General features: G+C 47.4%; 2 protein-coding genes across 2 annotated transcripts; one reads left to right on the forward strand and one right to left on the reverse strand.

Annotated features, from left to right (window-relative positions):
* The first annotated feature begins 353 nt into the window (after positions 1-353).
* Positions 354-5,055, forward strand: LOC135812950 (uncharacterized). Its single transcript, XM_065326171.1, has 3 exons — positions 354-1,440; positions 2,628-2,783; positions 4,074-5,055. Exons 1-3 carry the CDS (start codon positions 1,218-1,220, stop codon positions 4,355-4,357), a joined length of 663 nt encoding a protein of 220 aa, XP_065182243.1. The 5' UTR covers positions 354-1,217; the 3' UTR covers positions 4,358-5,055.
* A 454-nt stretch (positions 5,056-5,509) lies between these two features.
* Positions 5,510-11,260, reverse strand: LOC135812942 (uncharacterized). Its single transcript, XM_065326163.1, has 2 exons — positions 9,150-11,260; positions 5,510-7,703 (listed from the first exon to the last, which is right to left on the reverse strand). The coding sequence occupies exons 1-2, from the start codon at positions 10,830-10,832 to the stop codon at positions 6,702-6,704; spliced, it is 2,685 nt and encodes an 894-aa protein (XP_065182235.1). The 5' UTR covers positions 10,833-11,260; the 3' UTR covers positions 5,510-6,701.
* Positions 11,261-20,285: the final 9,025 nt, after the last annotated feature.

Below are 20,285 nucleotides of genomic sequence, written 5' to 3' on the forward strand. Positions count from 1 at the left end.
TACTCATGAGTCATGGTACTGGAACCCGGAGTAGCTCTGTGATACTGCCCAATATCATGCATTCATGCCTCATGAGTCATGGTCATGGACTGCGCATGCAGAGAGATTGCAGACTTCCAGAGCCAGAGGCCGCGGTACCTGTAGTTCGCTTCCGAAGCGAAGGATGTCCACTTGAACCGTGCGTGCATGATCATGGTGATGTCGTCCGGTCCACATGGCTTGCACAACACTCAACTGAGACGAAAGATTGACCTATGACATACTATCATCCGGGGCTATGACCATGATGACGCGCAGACCATGCAAGAAGTAAAAAGTTAGTTTACTTATTACTTACACTAAGTGGAAGAGGAAAATTAAAATAGCCTTCAATAGATCTGTAAGCACATTACCCCGGCGTCAGTTTCTCCTTGGGTCAAACTGTTCTCCAGTGTTCATGCCAGTGCACCAAGCAATTCAGACGCAGAGCTGTTCCGCACATGTTTACGAGTGGAAGCTGTGGTCGACATCGCTCCAATCTCTTATGCTATTCCGTAAAAACGAAACAATCGCGAAAACGCATTCAGTCGACACTGCACTGAGCTGAGCCAATGCGCCGCAGCAAGTTTTGAAGTTGGCGAAGCGCTGCTGCATTTGTCCATGCAAGTAGCGTGGTCCTAGTGGTGTCTCTCGTTTCTGGTGGCACATCGTCCGCTCCTTGCCTTCTTGGTGTAGGTTAGTGTTCCCGTCAATGCGCTTGTTTTGGACGTTGAAACTCGCAAAGCCACTCTAGCCTAGGGAAGAAGCCATCACCGTAGCAATCTGTGTCGCACTGACATCTCAACGAAGTCTCGCCGGACTCGACCAGCGTAGAGGCATTTCAGACTGAGCGAGAGTGAGCGAGCGGGAGAGAAAGTGAGAGTGAGCGAGGAAGGAGCATGCAGAACAGATACCTGAAGCTCTGGTATAATAATATTATTATCGTAACAGCTGTCTCTCGTGGATGAAGAAGACTGTGTGTGTCTGGCTGTGGCTGCTGTTTGCGTCGTGTCAGCGAAGAGCGCAGTTCACAGTGTACCGATCGTCAGTTGGTTGGCCTATGTTTGATACTAGTAGGCTAAGCGTTGGAGCAGGATAACCCAAGTCAAGGCACACCGCGTCTGTAACGTTACAATCACCGACCTTGGTGAGACTTAGAGGGATACAGTGCGACCACAGTGCGAACACCGGGGCTAAAAATGCGAGGAATGCCTGTGGCGAGCCTGCTCCTCAGTTCTCTAGCGCTACTGTTCGCCTTATCAAGCCAGCTCCGTGATAGCTGGGCTACCGTCAGTGTGTGGAGCGCCCATGGCACGCCAACTGGGAAGCCGCTTTTGACAATTGGCCTGTGGCAGCGATGCCCTACGCGTGCGTTGGTCGAACTCCTTCCGCAGTTATCCGCCGCGGCTTGTGAACCAACGGGTACGTCACTGAATCCACTGCACAACAATCTTGGAAGGAGATGGGCGGGGGGGGGGGGGGGGGGAGGGGAGCACTGCAGCTCACAGCTCAGTGAAGTTAGTTGTCTTGCATAATTATCGTTCGTACGCATAGGATGTTGGTGTGGAGCCCTACTGTACTAGAGTATGGAGTCAGTTTTGCATGGCCAACACCAGGTGCTGGAATGCTAAGAATAGATGAGAGGGACGTAGCTGGTCCCACTTTTAAAGGGGGGTGGGGGGAGGTGCATGGCCGCATATGTGTAGGATGGCTGGTGCATGTCATTCATGGTCATTATGTGCATGCTGAACCTAGATCGAAATATTTGGGGGGTGGGGTTGGGGGAGGGGATGCACGTGCCCTCAGTGCCCCATGCGGGCTACCCGCCCGGATGTATTTTGCCCACCCCAGTGATCATTCGGTAACCTGTTCTATTACATCTGTCCCCGGGGAAAATTGCGGAAAAAATCGCAAAAAATGCGGCAAAAACGCGGCATAATATGGCATAATTTGCGGTGAATTCGCGGTAAATATGCGGTGAATATTATTGATATCGTCTCGCGGCGGCAAGTTTGCAGTTGACATGAGGCAATTTTCAGTGAGTATGTAGTGAAATCAATCAGTTACAAGTCTCTGGTGTGAGCGCTCGTCATATTTGAGTACAAAGCCGCCACCGGATGAGACGTTGCTGACCGAACAGTGCACAGTGTGTGTACGTGTAGTGCAGCAGAAAAGTTCAAAAAACGCGGGAAAATCGCGGAAAACGCGGTCTTAAAAAATCGCAAAACGCGGAAAAAAACGCGGCCGCGGAATCTCAATTTTCCCCGGGGACAGATTACGTGCCAGGTGCACGGCCTGATCCATTCCACTTAGTTACTGCCACGTCGTTCTGTGAGGACTTTCTGTGAGGACTGCCTAAATACATAATTATATTTTTTGCTTTATGTACTGATTTCGCGCTGCGATCCTTGAGCGTGGTGGCGTTCCTACGGATGCGTAAAACGCAGTACTCTATAACTGAGCAGGAGTCTCACATGAAGCGTGTTGTTTTTTTCTTTTTTCACAAGATACCCAACTGACCGGCAGGTGCATGCGGCTAGCATGGTGTGAGACAGTGTTGGTGTTTACTTGACTTTGCTGCTATGCCTGTTTGTCTTGCGGCACTGCAGGCAAGATCACCGTGGCCAAGGTCGGCTTCCTCGGAAGCATGGCGTTTGGCACGCTCGCCTGGCTGGTGCTGGTGCTGACGGTGCTGACTCTGTCCAAGAAGGTGGCCGTCAGCCTTCCTTACCAAGCTGCAGCTGGTATCACCAGCCTGTTGCAATGTGAGTGACAGTCTGCAGCTACGGAACATTATTCTAGTATCCAAAGCAACGGTGAACTACACCCGAAATGGTAGCATAGTGATACGGTTCTAGATATAGTAATGTCGCACATAAAAGCGAAGTGCCTAAATCTGGGCATGACCGCACCTTCATGTGTACATGTACATGTATGTACATGTACATGTACATGTACATACATGTACATGCCGGGCTAAGGTGAACCCAATCCCGCGACACGCTAGCTTGTAATTGTGATATTATGGTGGCATCCGCGTGTCGCAGGATTGGGTCAGTTTGGTGAAGAGATCCTTTCTTCCTGAGACATTGGCCTGAAGTAAAGTTTTTGAGTAAAGATAGCAATTATTATTGATGGAAGCGCAACCAATCGACAACCAACAGACACCGATTCGTTTTGACAGAAACATTTTCTCCAGAATTCAACAGTTGCTACTTTCTGGTAGATTGTAGATATGGTAGATGGTAGTAGCAAGGTGGGAGGCAGCAAAAAGGTGCGAAGAACCTTTTTGCTGCCTCCCCGCCCTGCTACTGTTTTTCTCACACCTGTAGTAGCTTTATTTTCTGCTACCATGAGCTACTTCGTTTATTCTCTACCATCTACCAGAAGCAGTCACTGATGAATTCTGGAGAAAATGTTTCTGTCAAAACGAATCGGCGACCGTTGGTTGTCGATTGGTTGTGGTTCTATCAATAATTGGTATCTTGTCTCCGACTAGAATAATTATACTAGTTAACATACCGTCAGAAAAGCACCTAGCAGAGCCAAATACACCAGTGAATATACTGTGGTCGATCTTGCTCTTTCTCACACAAGTACTGCCCAGTAGGACCCAGCTCACCTGTACCAATCCTCTTCCATGCAGTCCTCCCGACCAGTGTAAACTTGGCCGGAGAAGAATTGCAGCATGCACTTGGAGTGCTTCGTGCATGTAACGCGTTTCTTGTTGTTTGGTTCCCTAGCCGACGATCCTACGATTCTCTTTCCTAAATTCGAGCACTCGATCACGGTCTCTTCGTTGCAAACACCACTTAAAAAATTAAAATATACCGGTACCAAATTTCCGGGCCTGGCCCCTTGCAAACAATGATTATGATTTCCTGCACTTTTTTTTCTTTTTTTTTACTAAGTCCACTATGCTCCCGAATGAATGCGGAAAGTGGTGGCGGGGCCCTGCTGCTCGGCCGACCGTGGCGGTCTCGGCGTCTTTCCGGCTTGACTTGCGTGTGACCCAGACTGTGTAACTAATAATAATTACTTGTGTTTCTCTCCAGGTGTCTGCATGGCTGCTGCTACGGGCTACTATACCTATGTTCTAGAAGCACGCGATGCTCTCGCGCTCCTGCCTGGCGTGAGGGACGGTGGCCTGGTGAAAGCCAGCATCTCAGTCACGTATGGCTACGCGTATCACGTTGCCTGGATGTCGGCAGCCTGCGCCCTGGCTGCCGTTGTCACCATGGGCATATATGCGTGTGCTCCGGCCAAACAAAGTGCAATATCTACTGACCAATACCAGTTGTTAGAAACTGTTATCCAGCAAGACAATCCCATTGTGTGATTTCTATCACAAGGTCTATTTAATTCCTTTCGAAAGATCACTTTTCACTATGTTTGGCTCAGTGCAGTATTGATCTGAGCTTTCCTCCATTCAGCGCACCTTCACCGCTGCACATACTCTCCACTACACATTGTGCGGCACCTGATGACGTATCACACATTGATTACCCGCGACCACATCTGGCCAGACAGCTGTACATAACATGGTGTCCAGAAGTGGAAATATCCCGGATAATAGAGTTTTTTAAGGTGTCACTTATTCAGGCATGTCAGTCAGAGCCGCGGCGTGCATACACCTTATTTCAATTTTTCAGCTGGAAATGCACACACGCGCTCACATAATTATCATAGTATTATAGTACCAATGTGTATGGAGTATGTCCACCCACATGAACAGTGTACTTCGAAGTACAAATGAGACGTATGGGACATTGACAGAAACCCACAATGTGTCCTTTCAGTTTAATGGCGTCCTGCATGTGCATCTCATGAACCGCCAGATTGATTCTACTATGAAATAATTATATCCATTTCTTTCACATGCATGAAAACACTCAATTTCGCATTTTTGCGAGTTTTGCTGTTTGTTTTTTATTGCCAATCCAGCTTAGAATCACTGCAGCCTGTACCAATTTAATTGCTTGGTGTATTGCGATTTTCAAACTAAAGTGGACAAGAATCCCAGCTACATTACAGCCAGTGAAAGGATTGACAAGCCTTGATTCTTACGTTCTTTACGACCGCTCTCCAGGAAACTAAACCGTAACAGAAGTTAGGGTTTACTTCGACCAGGTCTTCCTCAAGCCATGCAGGAGAGGTCAACGTGCAGACTTGCTGATCCGAAACCTACTTCTGACCGAACCGCGCGAATTAGGATCAGGTTTTAGCACAATCCGGCTGGGTTTTTCAATGCCTGCACCTTACTTCTGAATGAGTTCAGAAGTACAGTACATGTACGGCTCAATAGCATGGCACTGTGACTCACGCACGTGTCAACTGTCATTATGCTGCAGCAGTACACAGCTCAGTGTTTGTAGGTCTGCGGCTGCAGTAGTACGCGGCACCACACTGACTCAGCTGATTGGATTTTATTCTATCCCCTCGCTGTTATGCCATGCACCTATTCAATATCGCACAAGTGGAGAACCCCTCGATAGGCTACCCGCCTCTGGGTCATCCCTCAGATAAAGATAATAATAATAATAATAATAATAATAATAATTGAGCAACACTGTACTGTGGCATATACCTGGACAATAACAGTAGTATGCGTACATTGTTATTACATAACATTGCCTCATTTTATGTGTTCTATTATTTAATTCTGGCTTTCCGCCAATCCTGATAAATATTCAGATATAAAAAACTCGAGCTGATGAAGCTACCTTTTCCAGGCCCTGGTCTTGAGAAAACACATAATCGTAATGCTAGGAAGTGCATTACTGAAAAAACATTTAGCTCATACCTAAACGACGTAAATATTCTATTAAAACACGGCATTCTCTGAATCGGAAGAAAAAAGGAGTTCAAAAATTTACCAAATTTTCCCAAATCTACTTTCAATCAAGGTTCTCAAGTTCCTCTAAAAAAAAGAAATGTACATTATCGTGTCCGTTCCCAAAGGCTAGCACCCGGTAAACTCACGTCCCTCTCAAGGGGCATAAAACGATATATAGAATTCAAAGATGCTGAAGGAGTTCACACACAACTAAGCCAATGAGATACAGCCTAGACTAGAACACACTGTCTCCTTTGAAGCAGTACTCAATTGTCTTGTTGTTCAGTGCCAGTCAGAGAACACCGCAGCCCTTTGAAAAAGGTGGCGTTAGCAATGGTCTCATTTCGTCGCCTATTTAACTGGCAGTTCAGTTTCTAGTTTAGCCGATGCGGCTCATAGCTGCACTATTGCCGGGGAGCCATTGCCTGTTACAGGTACCTGTACGCTGTCTTTAATGCAGCTTTGCATACACGTTTGCGCACACATGCATGCTCAGACACACACACACACACATATACCTGTCCTGTCCTGAACATTGCCGTAAAACGGTCACATGTCCCCTCATACGAGGGGCCGACAGATATGAGGTAGGTCGTTGAATACGGTACGCACATATACACACACACACACAAACACACACACACACACAAACATACACACACACAAACAAAAACACACACACATACACAGAACGCGTTCCAGTACCCCACGCACACACACCCACGCCAGGATGTTGCATTTCTCCAGTTTCTACGTCCAACAAGTGGCAGGTATATCTTGCCCAACGTGGCCATCTGCACTATACTCACAGCTGTTACTGACGTGATAGAGCTGTACACCGTCGGAACTAGTTGAGCTGAGGCCAGGCAAGGACTTCAATGTGCTTGACGAAGACGCCATCAGGATTCTCACGAGTCACGTGACTGCGGCCACCGAGGCAAACGATTCGCTCATCGTCCGCCAGCAAGGCACAGGCCGTCCTGGACACCGTGAGCGGGGGGAGGTCGATCCAGCGTCGTCCTCTGCCACTGTAGACTTTGACTGCGTGCTGGCAGTCGGCCAGGCCGCGCACATACCACGGCATGTACTCCATGCCGCCGGCCAACACCACGTAACCGTTCTTCACACTTACACCGCATCCGGCCAGAATGCCGCTGGAGAAGCTGGCGTTCGCGGTCCAGTGTCGCTCGCTCGCCGGCCTCCTATGGTCCAGCGTCAGGACGGTGGTATGAAGCCGCCCGCCGTCACGCGCGCCGTTAAACACGGCAACATGCTTGCCATCCACTACTACATCAGGATGCTTGCAGCTCATAGTCCTGCGCAACGCTGGCCACCGCGAGACGGGACCACCGGCGGGTGCCAGGTTTAGGGCCAGGATGTTGAGCTTGGCTTCCTGCACTCCGGCGCCGTTGTCCGCTGTGCCGCCGATGATTAAAAGCTCATCGCCGACTACGCCCACGCCATAACCTGCGCGGTACTCGTTCCTCTTCTCCACCTCCACCCAGCGGCCGCGCTCCCTGGACGACGCGGCCTCCTGCAGCCTCAGCAGCCGGATGTGCCCGGCTTCCTCAGACGAAGCCAGGCAGTACAGCTGCCTGGCGTGGGAGACAAAGTCGAACTGGTGCGACTGCGGGCTGGCTCCCAGCGGCAAAGTCTGGCTGTACACCTCGTGCGTCCAGTCGCGAAGGTTGTCGAGCGGCGAGCTCAAGAAGCAGACCGTGTGCTGCTCGCTGCCGCTTCTCTTCCACACGGCGGTGACTACGCGGCCGTCGTGTATGCACGGCTTTCTGCTGACGTGGACGATGTCGTCCTCCAGCTGCGCGTCCCTGCCGCCAACTTGTCTCGCCCACTGCACATATGAGCACAGGCATGGCAGATCCGAAGAACAACGATCAGAGCAATAAGAAATTTCAGCCAGCCAGTCAAAACACTGCAAGATAATCGCAAACCGCAGCTTTGCGTTTTGATCCACAGAATTCGCCTAGGTAAAATTCCCATTCATCTCTCCGTATTCAATTGGTTTTCTCTGTCCCGGTCCACTCGTAATAGTCTCTCACTTCCCCGTGCTAATTCAGCCGCATTTACCAACTCTCCTCTGTTTTTGTCCTACAGCCTTTGGCTGCAACTTCCCCAGCATGTTAAGACATCAAAATGTCTTTCCAGCTTTAAAAATGCACTCCGATCGCATAATGTAGTACGATAGGATCTCATTGCTGGATTCTTGTCTATCCTTCTTTCTTCTCTTTTTCTATACTCCTTTCTTTTCTTTTCTTGCCGTGGTTGGCTATCACCCCTCTCTCGCACTTTGCGTGCCAATTGGTCATGAACCACGAGTTGAGTGAAATAAAAAATAAAAAATAAATAAACAATAATATAGAAAAAGTTTCCTTTCAGGGGTGGTATATGCTCGTCTTTATCCGAAAAGGCTGCGATGCAGCGTTCGGCCCTTATTCCCAATCAAACCCGGTTGAGTAAGCGGTCACGTGATCGTGCATACACCAGTTGCCTGGTCACCGCACCTGCAGGCTACAACTTTCACACCAGGGTTCAACCCAAAGGTTCATAGGTTCAACTTGAGTGACAGGAACGCTGTAAAGGTTGTAGCCTGCGGGTACGGTGAACAGGTGACTGGTGTACGTATGAGCACGTGACCGCTTACTCAACCGAGTATGATTGGGAATAAGGGTCGAATGCTGCATTGCAGCCTTTTCGGACCAAAACCAGTCGACTCCGCGTCCAAAAGACTACAACATATGGACCAATCGCGGTCATCCGTGCTTTTATAAGACCGAAATGGCGCTTTTAGTGACATTTTGCATACAAATCCCCATCTAGTAGGGCGCAGTCACCCTGTTTTGGTTGAAGTGCGTGAGTTCGATTGGGATTAAAGGAGGAAGACCATTCGACTCAGCACCCCGAAGACTACAACTGATGAAAATTTGATTTTAGGGTATACAGTGGTCCCTCTATAATCCGGCACCATTTGTGCCACGAAAATCTGCTGGATTAGGGAGGATGCTGGATTAACAAATCTGATTTACTGCTGCAATGTGCATGAAGAGGACATTTGGCTACTGAAAATTGTGCTGGTTTATCGAGGGTGCTGGATTATAAAGTGCCGGATTAGAGAGGGACGACTGTACTTCCCCTTTAACACTTTATGACTCTTCTTTCTCATGTTTCATCATTTTTCTGAATTCACCCTTATCTTGCATCAGCAACATTCATTACATGCCACAAAGTGCAGAAACTAGACAGGATATAATTTTCTATTAAGAGTGTGTTGTTAGCCTACCTGTGGATTTTCATCGACTACTCCAGTCTGTGGGATGCCTAGGGGCAAGCAGCATGATGCCGATTTCTGCTCCTGCTCGCTGAACTGCATTCTGCAGGCAACCTTCTCCAGGGTTTTGAACAGAACTTGCCGGTCTCGAGATGCAGCCGCCGAGAGTGTCTGGATTGCTTTGGCCATCTCCACACTTCTCTTCTCCTGCTCTTCAATGCGGTCAAGCTGGCGTTGGATGCGCTCATCCTTTTCACGCACTTTCCGCTGTTCTTCGGTGAATTTGTCCCAGATTTGCTTGCTTTCTTCAGCGCGAGTGAATTCCCTGTCTCGCTCTTGCTTCGCCGCCTCCAGATCCAGTAAGACGGAGGCGAGCTCTCGTTTCAGGTCTTCTCGCGCCATGCTGATTTGCTGAAGGGCGACGCGCTGTGTGTCGCACGTTTCGCAGTCGGTAACGCCACCGTGTGCTTTCCGCTGCTGTGCTCGTTCCGCCTGGATGCGTGGCTCCTCCAGTTGCAGCTGCTGAAGCCGTTGCTGGAGTCGGCCGTTCTCCTTCGCCTTGGCAGTAAGCTTGTTGCAGGCATCCGCCGCTTTCTGACGGCTTATCTCTATGTCTTTCTTTAAGGCTGAGATCTGATTGGTGTCAGCATGATGCGGCCCTGCGGTTGCATTTGCAGCGGACTGAGCAACTGCCCGCACTATCCGGGATAGTTTTGCACTTGCCTGCTCTGCAGTTGGACGAGCCGGCGGCCAATCCGTGACACACTCTTTGATCAAGCGCAGCAGCGGATGCGGATCATTCGTCGCGTCCTCCATGTTGCGCACAACCTGAAGTGCGGAGCGCGGCTGGACATGGAAGACCTCGCGTCTGCACATTCCCAGCATTGTGACGCCATACGAGAATATATCGTGGCTGGGCCGGATCACCAGATCTGCGGGCAGGCGTCCAGTGAAGTCACTCCCTTGCGCCGATGCAGTGCTTCTGGACTCAGGCGGTGTGGTATTGCTGGCCAGAATCACTTGAGATACAACCTCTGGCGGTTGAAACGCCAAGTCTCTGAACCCACAGACTGCCGGCTTGGCGACGCCGAGCGCTGCGACAGAGTCGGTCGCTTGCGTGAGGGCTTTAGTCAACGGCACGTCCTCGTTAACATCCTTCGATGTTTCCTTCACAACCAACATCAAATCACTCAGCTTTGCCGTGCAGTCTGCGGGCGATGCTGATGTCAACATGATGGTCTTTGGGCAGACGTTGCAGTACACCCACTTCTTGCTGTGCAAATACTCCAAGCCGGCCATGACGCCCTTGGCAATGCGAACCTCACCGAGCCGCTCCAACGGTGTTGGCATTGACAGGCGCTCCTGCAATGTGCAGAACATGTGCTCGAACACAAGGCCGGGACTCGTTGTTGAGGGTGGCTGAGGCTCGCAAACACCTAACTGCAGGGTGATATTAGGGTGCTTGGCCATACCGAGTTTGATGCACTCGGCGTGGAACTTTTCCTTTGCTTCAGCGCCAATGGGCATCAGAGACTGAGCGACAGAGCTGTGAATGCACTTGATCAGCACTTCAGCTCCGCACCATTCACCTTCATACACGCAAAACATTCCTTGCTGCATCGGTTCGCTGCGAGTGATCTTTGCATCGATTTTGCTGCCCGGTGGAATCCTCATCTCTAACCGACTTCCCGCCATCTGTCTTGTGTGGTGCTGACCTTGACGTAGCGAAAATTCAGCTAGGTCCCCCTCCTTTGTTCGCCGCGAGTCTCGAAAATATCAGACGTGGTTACTGACAGCGCTCGCGTGTCGCTGTGTTCGCCGTGGAGGGGCTAGTAGGCGCTAGGCACGTTCTACTACTCACCCGGTAATCGTGTAAATAAAAGACGTTCAATGACTGAGCTACTCACTACCAAATTTTTTAGTCTTACACTTTCTGATGCTCGGATCTGAATTCTGATGCCCTGGCTAGTACAGTAGAGACTGGTCTGTAGCGCTTCAGCAGGCTTCGGGTACGTGCAGCACCAGCTTTTGGCGACACTCTCGAAACAACGCTCACCTGAAAAGACTGAAAGCTACAAAGACCTGGCACAACTAATATCACTTACTAGGACATAGCCTGAAAGGCTGAATAGGTGGAAATTTTGTCGTTCTCTACTATTCTGCACGCTGACCATACAAACGCACGTGAATGGCAGATGGTCATCATACAGTACATAATGATTATGTACGTGGTGATTGTTGTTGCGCTTTGATTTTGATGTACTCATGTAGGATGGATCGAGGAAGGGGTCAAAAGGACACGTGCGCGGAGACGAGTCAAGGCGGTCATGCGTGGCATTACTGACAAGGGATTTCCCCGTCTTGATGCACAAGTTCCCCGCGAACAACGCATAACGGTGGGTTACGGAATGCTTTGCATGACTCACAGTTTAGCCGTTCTGTACAGTCGAGTCATGTACATCACTCATCATCAAGCCAAGGAGTACTCGAGTAGTCAAAATACCGTACAACGAACCCACACAACAAGTACAAGACTCTGGTGAAAGTTTCATTGCCAGACATACATGTAAGCACCCCGCCTGAAGATATTTCCACTCTAAACCAAACCTGTACCTGGGAGAGATTCGTGTTATCTATAGTCCGTGGGCCAAACCTGAAAAAAGGCCTCCTAGAAAAATCTCGTTCCGACTTTTGGGCACCAATTTTATTGGCCACGTCTACTCTAGATACCTTACTGACCAGGATTCCGGTTGCTGTCACTCTGACAACTTTCTGAAAGGTATCCAACGAGCGCCTTTTCCATGTTGAGAATTAATTCTCTCTCGGCGACCATTGTTTTGTATGCATCATGCGTGTACAGTCAACTTCGCTTATAACGACACTCGGCGGGGCATCAGAAAGGTGTCCTTATTCGCGAAGTGTCGTTGTACCCGAAGTCTCATTATATGTATTACAGTGGGATGGGACTTTGCTCTGGGCATGGAAATTCTGTCGTTATTCACGAATTGTCGTTATATCCGCAGTCGTTATAAGCGAAGTAATTTAGTTGACTGTACATGTAGACCTGTACAATGTCATGTACATGTACATGTATGTAGGTAGGGGTAAGTGCATGCACTCCTGCATACTACTGATCGATGTGCCGTGCATGCAGTGCACGCATCGAGTGTAGCTTGCCCTGTTTGCATCCATGCATCTCACTTCTCAGCTCAGCTGTTCGATCCAGGTTTGAGAACTGATCGCGTGACACCGACACTGACTGACAGATCAGTGAGCTCATGACTCATGAGGTCACACAGTTTGTTGCAATGATTACGTAACGTCGTTGAGCCATCTCCACGAGTCCACGTCCTTCCATTTCTGGATTGTTTCTTGCTTTCCGTTTCTCCATTATTCCAAAGGATGCTGTGTACATGCTGTGTACATGTAGCTCTGACATTGGTGTGCACTGGTCTACTGTCTGTACCTGTTGAGGTAATATTTAATTTGAAGTGAATCTTTGGAAGTCTGTGGGCAAGTAGCAATAAATCGTCGTGATGAGGAGTTGGAGCCCTTCACCCAGATACTGATGTGGAAAATTGCGTGAAATAATTTGGAACAAATGAAGCTGTTGCTGTAGATAATTTTAAAGCTGAGCGCAGGGAGCCTTGTGGAAGTGATGTTTCGCCTGGAAATGGAGGCTTTCGCGTCGCCCCCGCACACGCTCTTCTCTAGCTGCTCCCGTCGTAACGTTAGCTCCCACGGCACGAAGAGCTGCACATTTGGGGAAAGGTGAAACTGCAGCAATCATACCGGAAGAACGCAGTCCGATCAACAAGCAAATATGAATACATGCTTCTGCCAAGTTCTTACAAACACCAAATATGAGAAAAGACGAAATGACCAAGTTGCCATTGGCCGATCTCTCGCCTCATCATACGCAGTATAACTATTATCGCGATCTGTACGAGAGCTTCAACGCTGGAACGGTGTACTGCAACAAATGCCTCAGTATAGGCTTGACTACTTTGAGGATGAAATCATCTTCGTTAGGCCGATACGACTATTGAATCTGAGTGTGTCTATGCAGCGATGCATTGCAACTCGTTTGTAAGCACTTTCGTTGCCTTTTCATCAACTCGCCAGCCATCACGACGAGGGGAGGAGGGTTAAGCACTTACAATCGGCGATGCAACTCAGGCTACAGAGACAGATGACAATGTCACACTAGTCCAAAGTTGCACCGCCAGACCTGCTCGCTTGGGGAAGATTAGTTTTCATGTGCTGCAGTACAGCCCTGAAGCACATTACTCTTGCTTTGCACCATAAAAGTCCAAAACGTTATACCAGTATCAGTATGGTGAACCACCTTGGCTACGGTGCTGCATGCATACAGGTTTAGAGCTCAAAACTGCGTTGGCTGGATGCCAAGCCAATAATCAGCAAGCAACTGCAGCGTCTCTTCCCATGGGAGTCGTGATTGGCAATTATCTGTGGGAAGAAACATTGTTGGGAGAAGTCACAATCCTCTGTGCAAATGGCATACTTGTGCAGTCATCTCAACGCGCACATGTTCACAACTCAGCAGCGTCTCCTGCAGCTTGTGTCAGCCTTCATTCCATCAAGGCGAAAGCGCTCAACTGTTGTACAATGTACCTACCAATGTCTTCCCAGTTTTTATCCTACTCTGTGATCCATTCCACCTGCTTTCCCTGCAACCAATTCTGTGGACAGGATTCAGGGGTATAGCTGGTCCCCCTTTTAGGGGATGCATGGCCGCATTCAATGTATGTGTAGGCTGGCTGGTCCATGTCTTTCATGGTCACAACGGTGCATGCTGAACCAAGGTCGACATTTTTAGGGAGGTGCACGTGCCCCCTTGACCTATGCCAGCTACGCGCCTTCATCCGCACACAATGTTCATCATCACTCTAAACTGCTTCATTTCACCTGGATGATGCCACACATTGGTGTTATGAAGGAGATGTCATAAGCCAGTGTTATGATGATGAAGTCTGTCGCATTGACAGCCACAACGGTCGGCATGGTCTTCTTGGATCACACGGTCTTTCAACTCTGGTCTGCCAGTGTATGTACTTTATTAGCAATACATGTATGTCCAGACTGTCAGGTTTTTGTGTTGTTGATCATTCTTTATGGGTTGTCTATCTGGTTTGCAGCGACTTGTGCAGACGTTCAGTGTTGTGTTTCTTTCTGTGGACAATCTGCAACCAATATACAATGCACAATGTGCCGGAATCATGTTCTGTACGTTGCATGGATCCGTCTCAGATATTAGATCAGACAAAGTGATCAGAAAAGTGGCTGCTTCATGCTGCAGCCAGTCATGTTCTGATGAAATGGCATGCAATGACTCCTTTATACTTCAACATAGTTATTGTGTACGGTCTCATGCTATTGACAGACTGTATTGCACTCGTACATGTAGTGCATGTACATGTACCTGTATGGTGCAGTTTGCTCAGTTTTGAGTTTTTCAAGTTCAAATCATGTTTTTAGCCTTCCAGTGAGATCCAGGAAGGAAACATTCTGTTTACATGACCCTCCAGAAAAGTTATATTGACAAAAAAACATTACAATTAGGCAGAAAGTATAGGGTCCAGTGGATAATGCTCCGAATATGTTCGTATAATAATATTAGTTTGTATGCGGATGACACTGGCCTTGTCTGTTCTGATTCCTCCCCTGCACAATTACTCCTTACCATGCAGCATCGCATCAACAGCACTGTCATGTGGATGCAAACGTGGAAACTCCAGCCCAATTTAGACAAGACAGAAGCCATGTACATTTCTTCATCCCCTCCTGATCAACCATTATACTTCCCTGACTCGACTATGCCTATCCGTGTTGTTACTCAGCACAAACATCTAGGTGTGATGTTTGACTGCAAACTCTCTTGGGCTGCACATGTCAACTGTGTATGCAAGCGAACCAGTTCAGCATTAGGGGTACTACAACCACATTGCACTCATTTGCCCATCCAGTGTAAACTATTATTTTATCAGTGCTATATTCTCCCTATATTCGACTATTGCGATACCGCTTGGTGTGGCCTTTCTGACACAACTCTGAACCAATTAGAAGTCCACCATAGATTTATACTTAAAATTCTTTACAACAAGGATCGATGTTTTCCTTCGGATGCCCTTTATCGACTTGCACACACTTCTCCTCTCTACGTTCGTCATAAGCACCATCTCTGTACACTGGTTCATCAAATATTTCTTCATAAAACCCCTACACACATGATGAAGTACAATTGGTTTTCGACAAGCTCAACCCGTAACGCGCTCATCCTGCCTCTTGTTAAGTCAGCCCAGTATCTAAAGTCCCCTTTGTTTTCCGGCTACTCTCATTGGTTATCATTACCATACGGTCTGAAAACTTGTTCTTCTATTGGTCAGTTTAAAGATCTACTATCACAACTGACTGCAACGCACGGGGTAGTGAACCCAGGACAGAAGCGGACCAGGCATCATGACTTTGCATATCTATCGTGATGCTGCTTCATCACGCGACCTGTTTTATTATTATTATTATTATTATCACAACTGAACTAGACGCAATAATTATTATCGAAGAACATTCTCGAATACCTGGGTGATGCACGAATTTTGATTCACGGTGCTCACTTCCGTTAATCGTTTTTCTTTGTAATTTTCCATTCATTTTTTGCTTTAATTAATATTTGCTTTGTTTTCCTAGCTTACTATTGCCGTGGCTGGCTCAACGCCCTTGTCTCAGGGGATTCTGTCCCTGCATTAGCTATGCTTGTCACATGCTATGAGATTGTGTCTAATAATAATACTTCAGTAATAATAATAATAAAGGGTTTGCTCCCCACACCGGAGCTCGCGCTATTCCGCCGACTTTACTTGACACTTGACTGACTCACGACTGCCATCCAGAGCACAATAATAATAATGCTAATCATAATCTACCTTGTAATGCTGATTATAATGCTTCAACAAGGGCTATAATGCTCTTGATTTGGAACAAAAAATGGAAGGAAGGCTGCACATTGTCAAGCTTCCAGGAAAGGATGCGTTTAGTCGATCCGCCTCTGAAGCTGCTACAATATCTCTCACGAGCTCCAACACTTCTTAGCACTATAAGACATAATCGCGTCTCCATTGGCTACTCTCCATTGCAACATTGATGCAGGGTTGTGCCTGAATAGTGGGTGTATCAAATCTTTTCCCTTGCTTATCCATGTAGTGAGAGGTGAAACCATTATTGCTGGTGATCATTTGGATACTGGAAGCATATCATGGAAAGTGGTATTCCTGCCTGCAGACAAGCTGTCACTGCTTCCACTCTTTGAAAAATGTCTTCATCTGAAACAGCTCACGTGAGGCCAGTTCCTGGGAGACGATCGCAGATCGAGATCCCTCCCATCTGCGGAAATCCTGAAAACATGTGGTCAGAAGTTATTTTGCCGCTCTACATCCTGTGCTTGCGCGGTCTTCTTCTCCTGAGTTTGCGTGGAGACAAATGGTTGGCTCTTTTTCTGATAGCACTTGACTGTAGGCCTTGCATTACAATCGTCCACGACGAACTGTACGTGCTTCACCAGGAAAGTAAGACACGCGCTGCTGAGCACTCAAATCGTCTTGGTACTGCGTCCATGATAATTGAAATTCTAGTTCTTTTCGAGCCTACTGAGCTGGACTCGGCAAAGGCAGTTACTTGGAACAAGCTCTTTCTGTTTATACCCGCTCCTTGATCCAGGTCCAAATTTATCAATGGATCAGTGTTTACTTTAGTATTGCTACAGATGCTATGGCCAGAGCCTATGGCATAACAGGAAACCTCCTCTTCGTATGTTTGATATTGCCTTCGGGTACAATGTACGTCTAGTCTCCTCCATGGCTCTCCATGATTTCTGAAAAAGAACTCATAAATCATCGCTACGGATTTTGTGTAACAGCCTCAGTTGCAACGTTGGGTATGCTACATCACCTGTACATTTACCTGACTACACTGCTACATAAAGACTTTATGTAGCATAACATGTACATATATGTAGTCAGGTAAATGACATTATGTAGCATTAGTGCTAAAGGTGTTACGTGTCTACAAAATCAAAAATCCATGTGCCGGTACAATACATGGCGTTGCACCTCATACTCATAGCTTTAGTCGATTGTTGCCAAAATGGCTATATGCCGCTCAAACCTCACATAATGCTCATTTTGTTCCCTTCTAATGCTCCATAATGCTCTGATGCTCGGATAGTCTCATAATGCCGAACTTAATGCCGGCATTATCCGCTGGACCCTACCAGAAAGTCCATTTTAGGTTCCGGTTACCATAACAACCAGCGCTGAATTTAGTGTTAATCCCAGTGCAATCCTTGGACAAAATCGGGAATGACAACAAGTGGTTTTTCAATGTATGCCAGGTCATCTATCGACTGGGAAAACAACAATTGCGGTGCCCTCTTCCTCGGAACGAAAATTCACATTTTTGCCACTTTTTTTTACTATTGAACACTCACTGCATGATGAACTAAATGACTTGGGCCACAGACTACTACCCAGAGTACATACATGTAAGACCATGGTAAAAAATATCTTTGATTCTCAAGTACGCGAGCATCGATTTTTGGTGGCGCACCGACGATTTTTTTTATTTCTATGCATGCATATGCGTGCATGAAAACGGTCAATGCGAAAGGCATGAATCCGGGAGTAGTAAAATACAGTCAACTTCGCTTATAACGACACTCGGCGGGGCATCAAAAAGGTGTCCTTATTCGCGAAGTGTCGTTATACCCGAAGTCTCATCATTATGACTTTTGTATTACAGTGGGATGGGACTTTGCTCTGGGCATGGAAATTCTGCCGTTATTCGCGAATTGTCGTTATATCCGCAGTCGTTATTAGCGAAGTTGACTGTACCGGTTTTTTCTACTCCCTGGCCTGATTAATAAAATAATTAGGCCAAACTAAAGAAGGTGTGTGGTTCGACTAACATGGACATTTTTTTTACGGGCGGGCGGGCGGATTTTTGTTTTTTTAAATATATTTTTTAGTACATGTAAATACACTGTATACGCGTATCGAGTAGACTCTACTACCAGCACAAGGCAGCAGTCGTACCACTCACTGCACTGCACTGCAGTACAACTACAAGTCAAGTCCAAAAGGAGCCGCCTGCGTCCGCAGACTCACGCCGCACAGCACGTAGACGTGGACGTGTTCAGTCCACGTACGTCAGTCACACGACAGCCCGCCGAAAAAAAGTTACGGTCGGGCTGAAATTGTACGGTCGGTCGGGTGAGTCGAACCACACACCTTCTTTAGTTTGGCCTTATAAATAAATAATAATTGTAGTAGTTGAGCACTCTCATGTGGGGTAGTGCCTTTGCTGTTTGCATTACGCAGAGCTCACTGACTTGTCAGTTTGAGCACTCTGGCAAGGTACGATCGGGCCTGATTGGAAATTTTTATTTCCATTGCTATCAGGTTCGGCCTCATTTCCTCTGTGCTGCGCTGATGAGTTCACAAAGAACGAACTGAGTGACAGCATGCTGTCCGCAGATTGAGTATTTTCGCTCCTGCTCTTGTAGTAGTTGAGCACTCTCATGTGGGGTAGTGCCTTTGCTGTTTGCATTACGCAGAGCTCACTGACTTGTCAGTTTGAGCACTCTGGCAAGGTACGATCGGGCCTGATTGGAAATTTTTATTTCCATTGCTATCAGGTTTCCTCTGTGCTGCGCTGATGAGTTCACAAAGAACGAAACAGCATGCTGTCCGCAGATTGAGTATTTTCGCTCCTGCTCTTGTAGTAGGCACTTCACCCCATTTTTTGAAATCGGGTTTTTTCCAGGTTTATCATCGGTAATCGATGGTGGTGAGTATCACAAGGTCACACAGAAAATTTTATTGAAATCCACAGTGATACCACTCAGATATGAAGGGTTGAAGATAGGCAGTTGCATAAGGCGAAATCAATACAATTTGTGGCACCAACAGCATCTCTGAAGTATTAGCAGTGGATATAGTCACAAAACATCAAGAGTGTTTTTTTCAAGCACACATCACTCACTTACACCAACAACCATGTATGGATCTAAACAATACAGATCAAAGTTCAGAATAGTCAAGAATACGGCAATTGTGACCGCAATCACTATAGCAACTCCATAGCAACCCATAGCAACGCCATAGTAACCCATAGTAACAGCTTCAGTTTGCTGTGAAATGAACTGATAACGACATACTGGCAGGCTCCTGCGGGTACTAAAGCGTAAGAGCTATAAAGACTGTTCCGCAGGACTACACCACGCTAGTCCATAAACATTGAAACTGTGATGGATCGTAACTACACACTGGGTTCTTCGTTATAACCAAAACGCAAACGTGCTATTAGTGAGTAAAAGCAAAGTGTAATCGACAGACGCTCTTCGTCTCACTTGGACTCTAACTCTCTAAACGTATTCTGACTTCTGGCTTGTGTAACTGAGTCCAAGCGACCAATATTATGCTATAGATGAATATCGCAGCACAACTGCAGCGTAGCTAAGGAAAGGTGAATTGCCTAGAGGCAAATGCACAGCTTGTCGCGATAGAACTGCGACCACATAGGTGCAAACTGACAATACTGAAACACCGGCGATGCCACAAAGTGTCTGGCGTGCCCACTACTAGTCTATTGACATGATCTATGGAAAGGCGCCTACACGTCTACCTCAAATGTCTAAGTACCGTGAAAATGGATGAATACAAACCAGCAAAGCGCCATAATGCTGTAGGGCATGCACATAGAATCGGTATGGCTCGTCTAGCCTGCAGTTACCTAAAGTACCATACATGCACAGAACAATGCATCCAATAGTCCGTGTCCAGACACACTATCTAATGTATAGTCAAGGAGAGCCTCGTGAACATCCTCCCCCTCGAATACGCGATGAGTTACCTCGCAGCGTATTCCACTACTACCTAGCTTACAATTGCATGTGTTGTACCTCTATCGGTCTAATCACTGCGTGGCAAAAAGATGTGGTAAACATAAAAATGATAACACTGTGGTGCTTATGCGATATGCCTGCAATGTATGCTGCATCTATTGAACTACTGCTTCTGTCTTACTTGTGTTACCACCATAACTGAATACGTACAGATCTAGCTGCCATCTTCT

Source organism: Sycon ciliatum, chromosome 1 (assembly GCF_964019385.1).
Source record: "Sycon ciliatum chromosome 1, ocSycCili1.1, whole genome shotgun sequence".
Taxonomy (NCBI): Eukaryota; Metazoa; Porifera; class Calcarea; order Leucosolenida; family Sycettidae; genus Sycon; species Sycon ciliatum.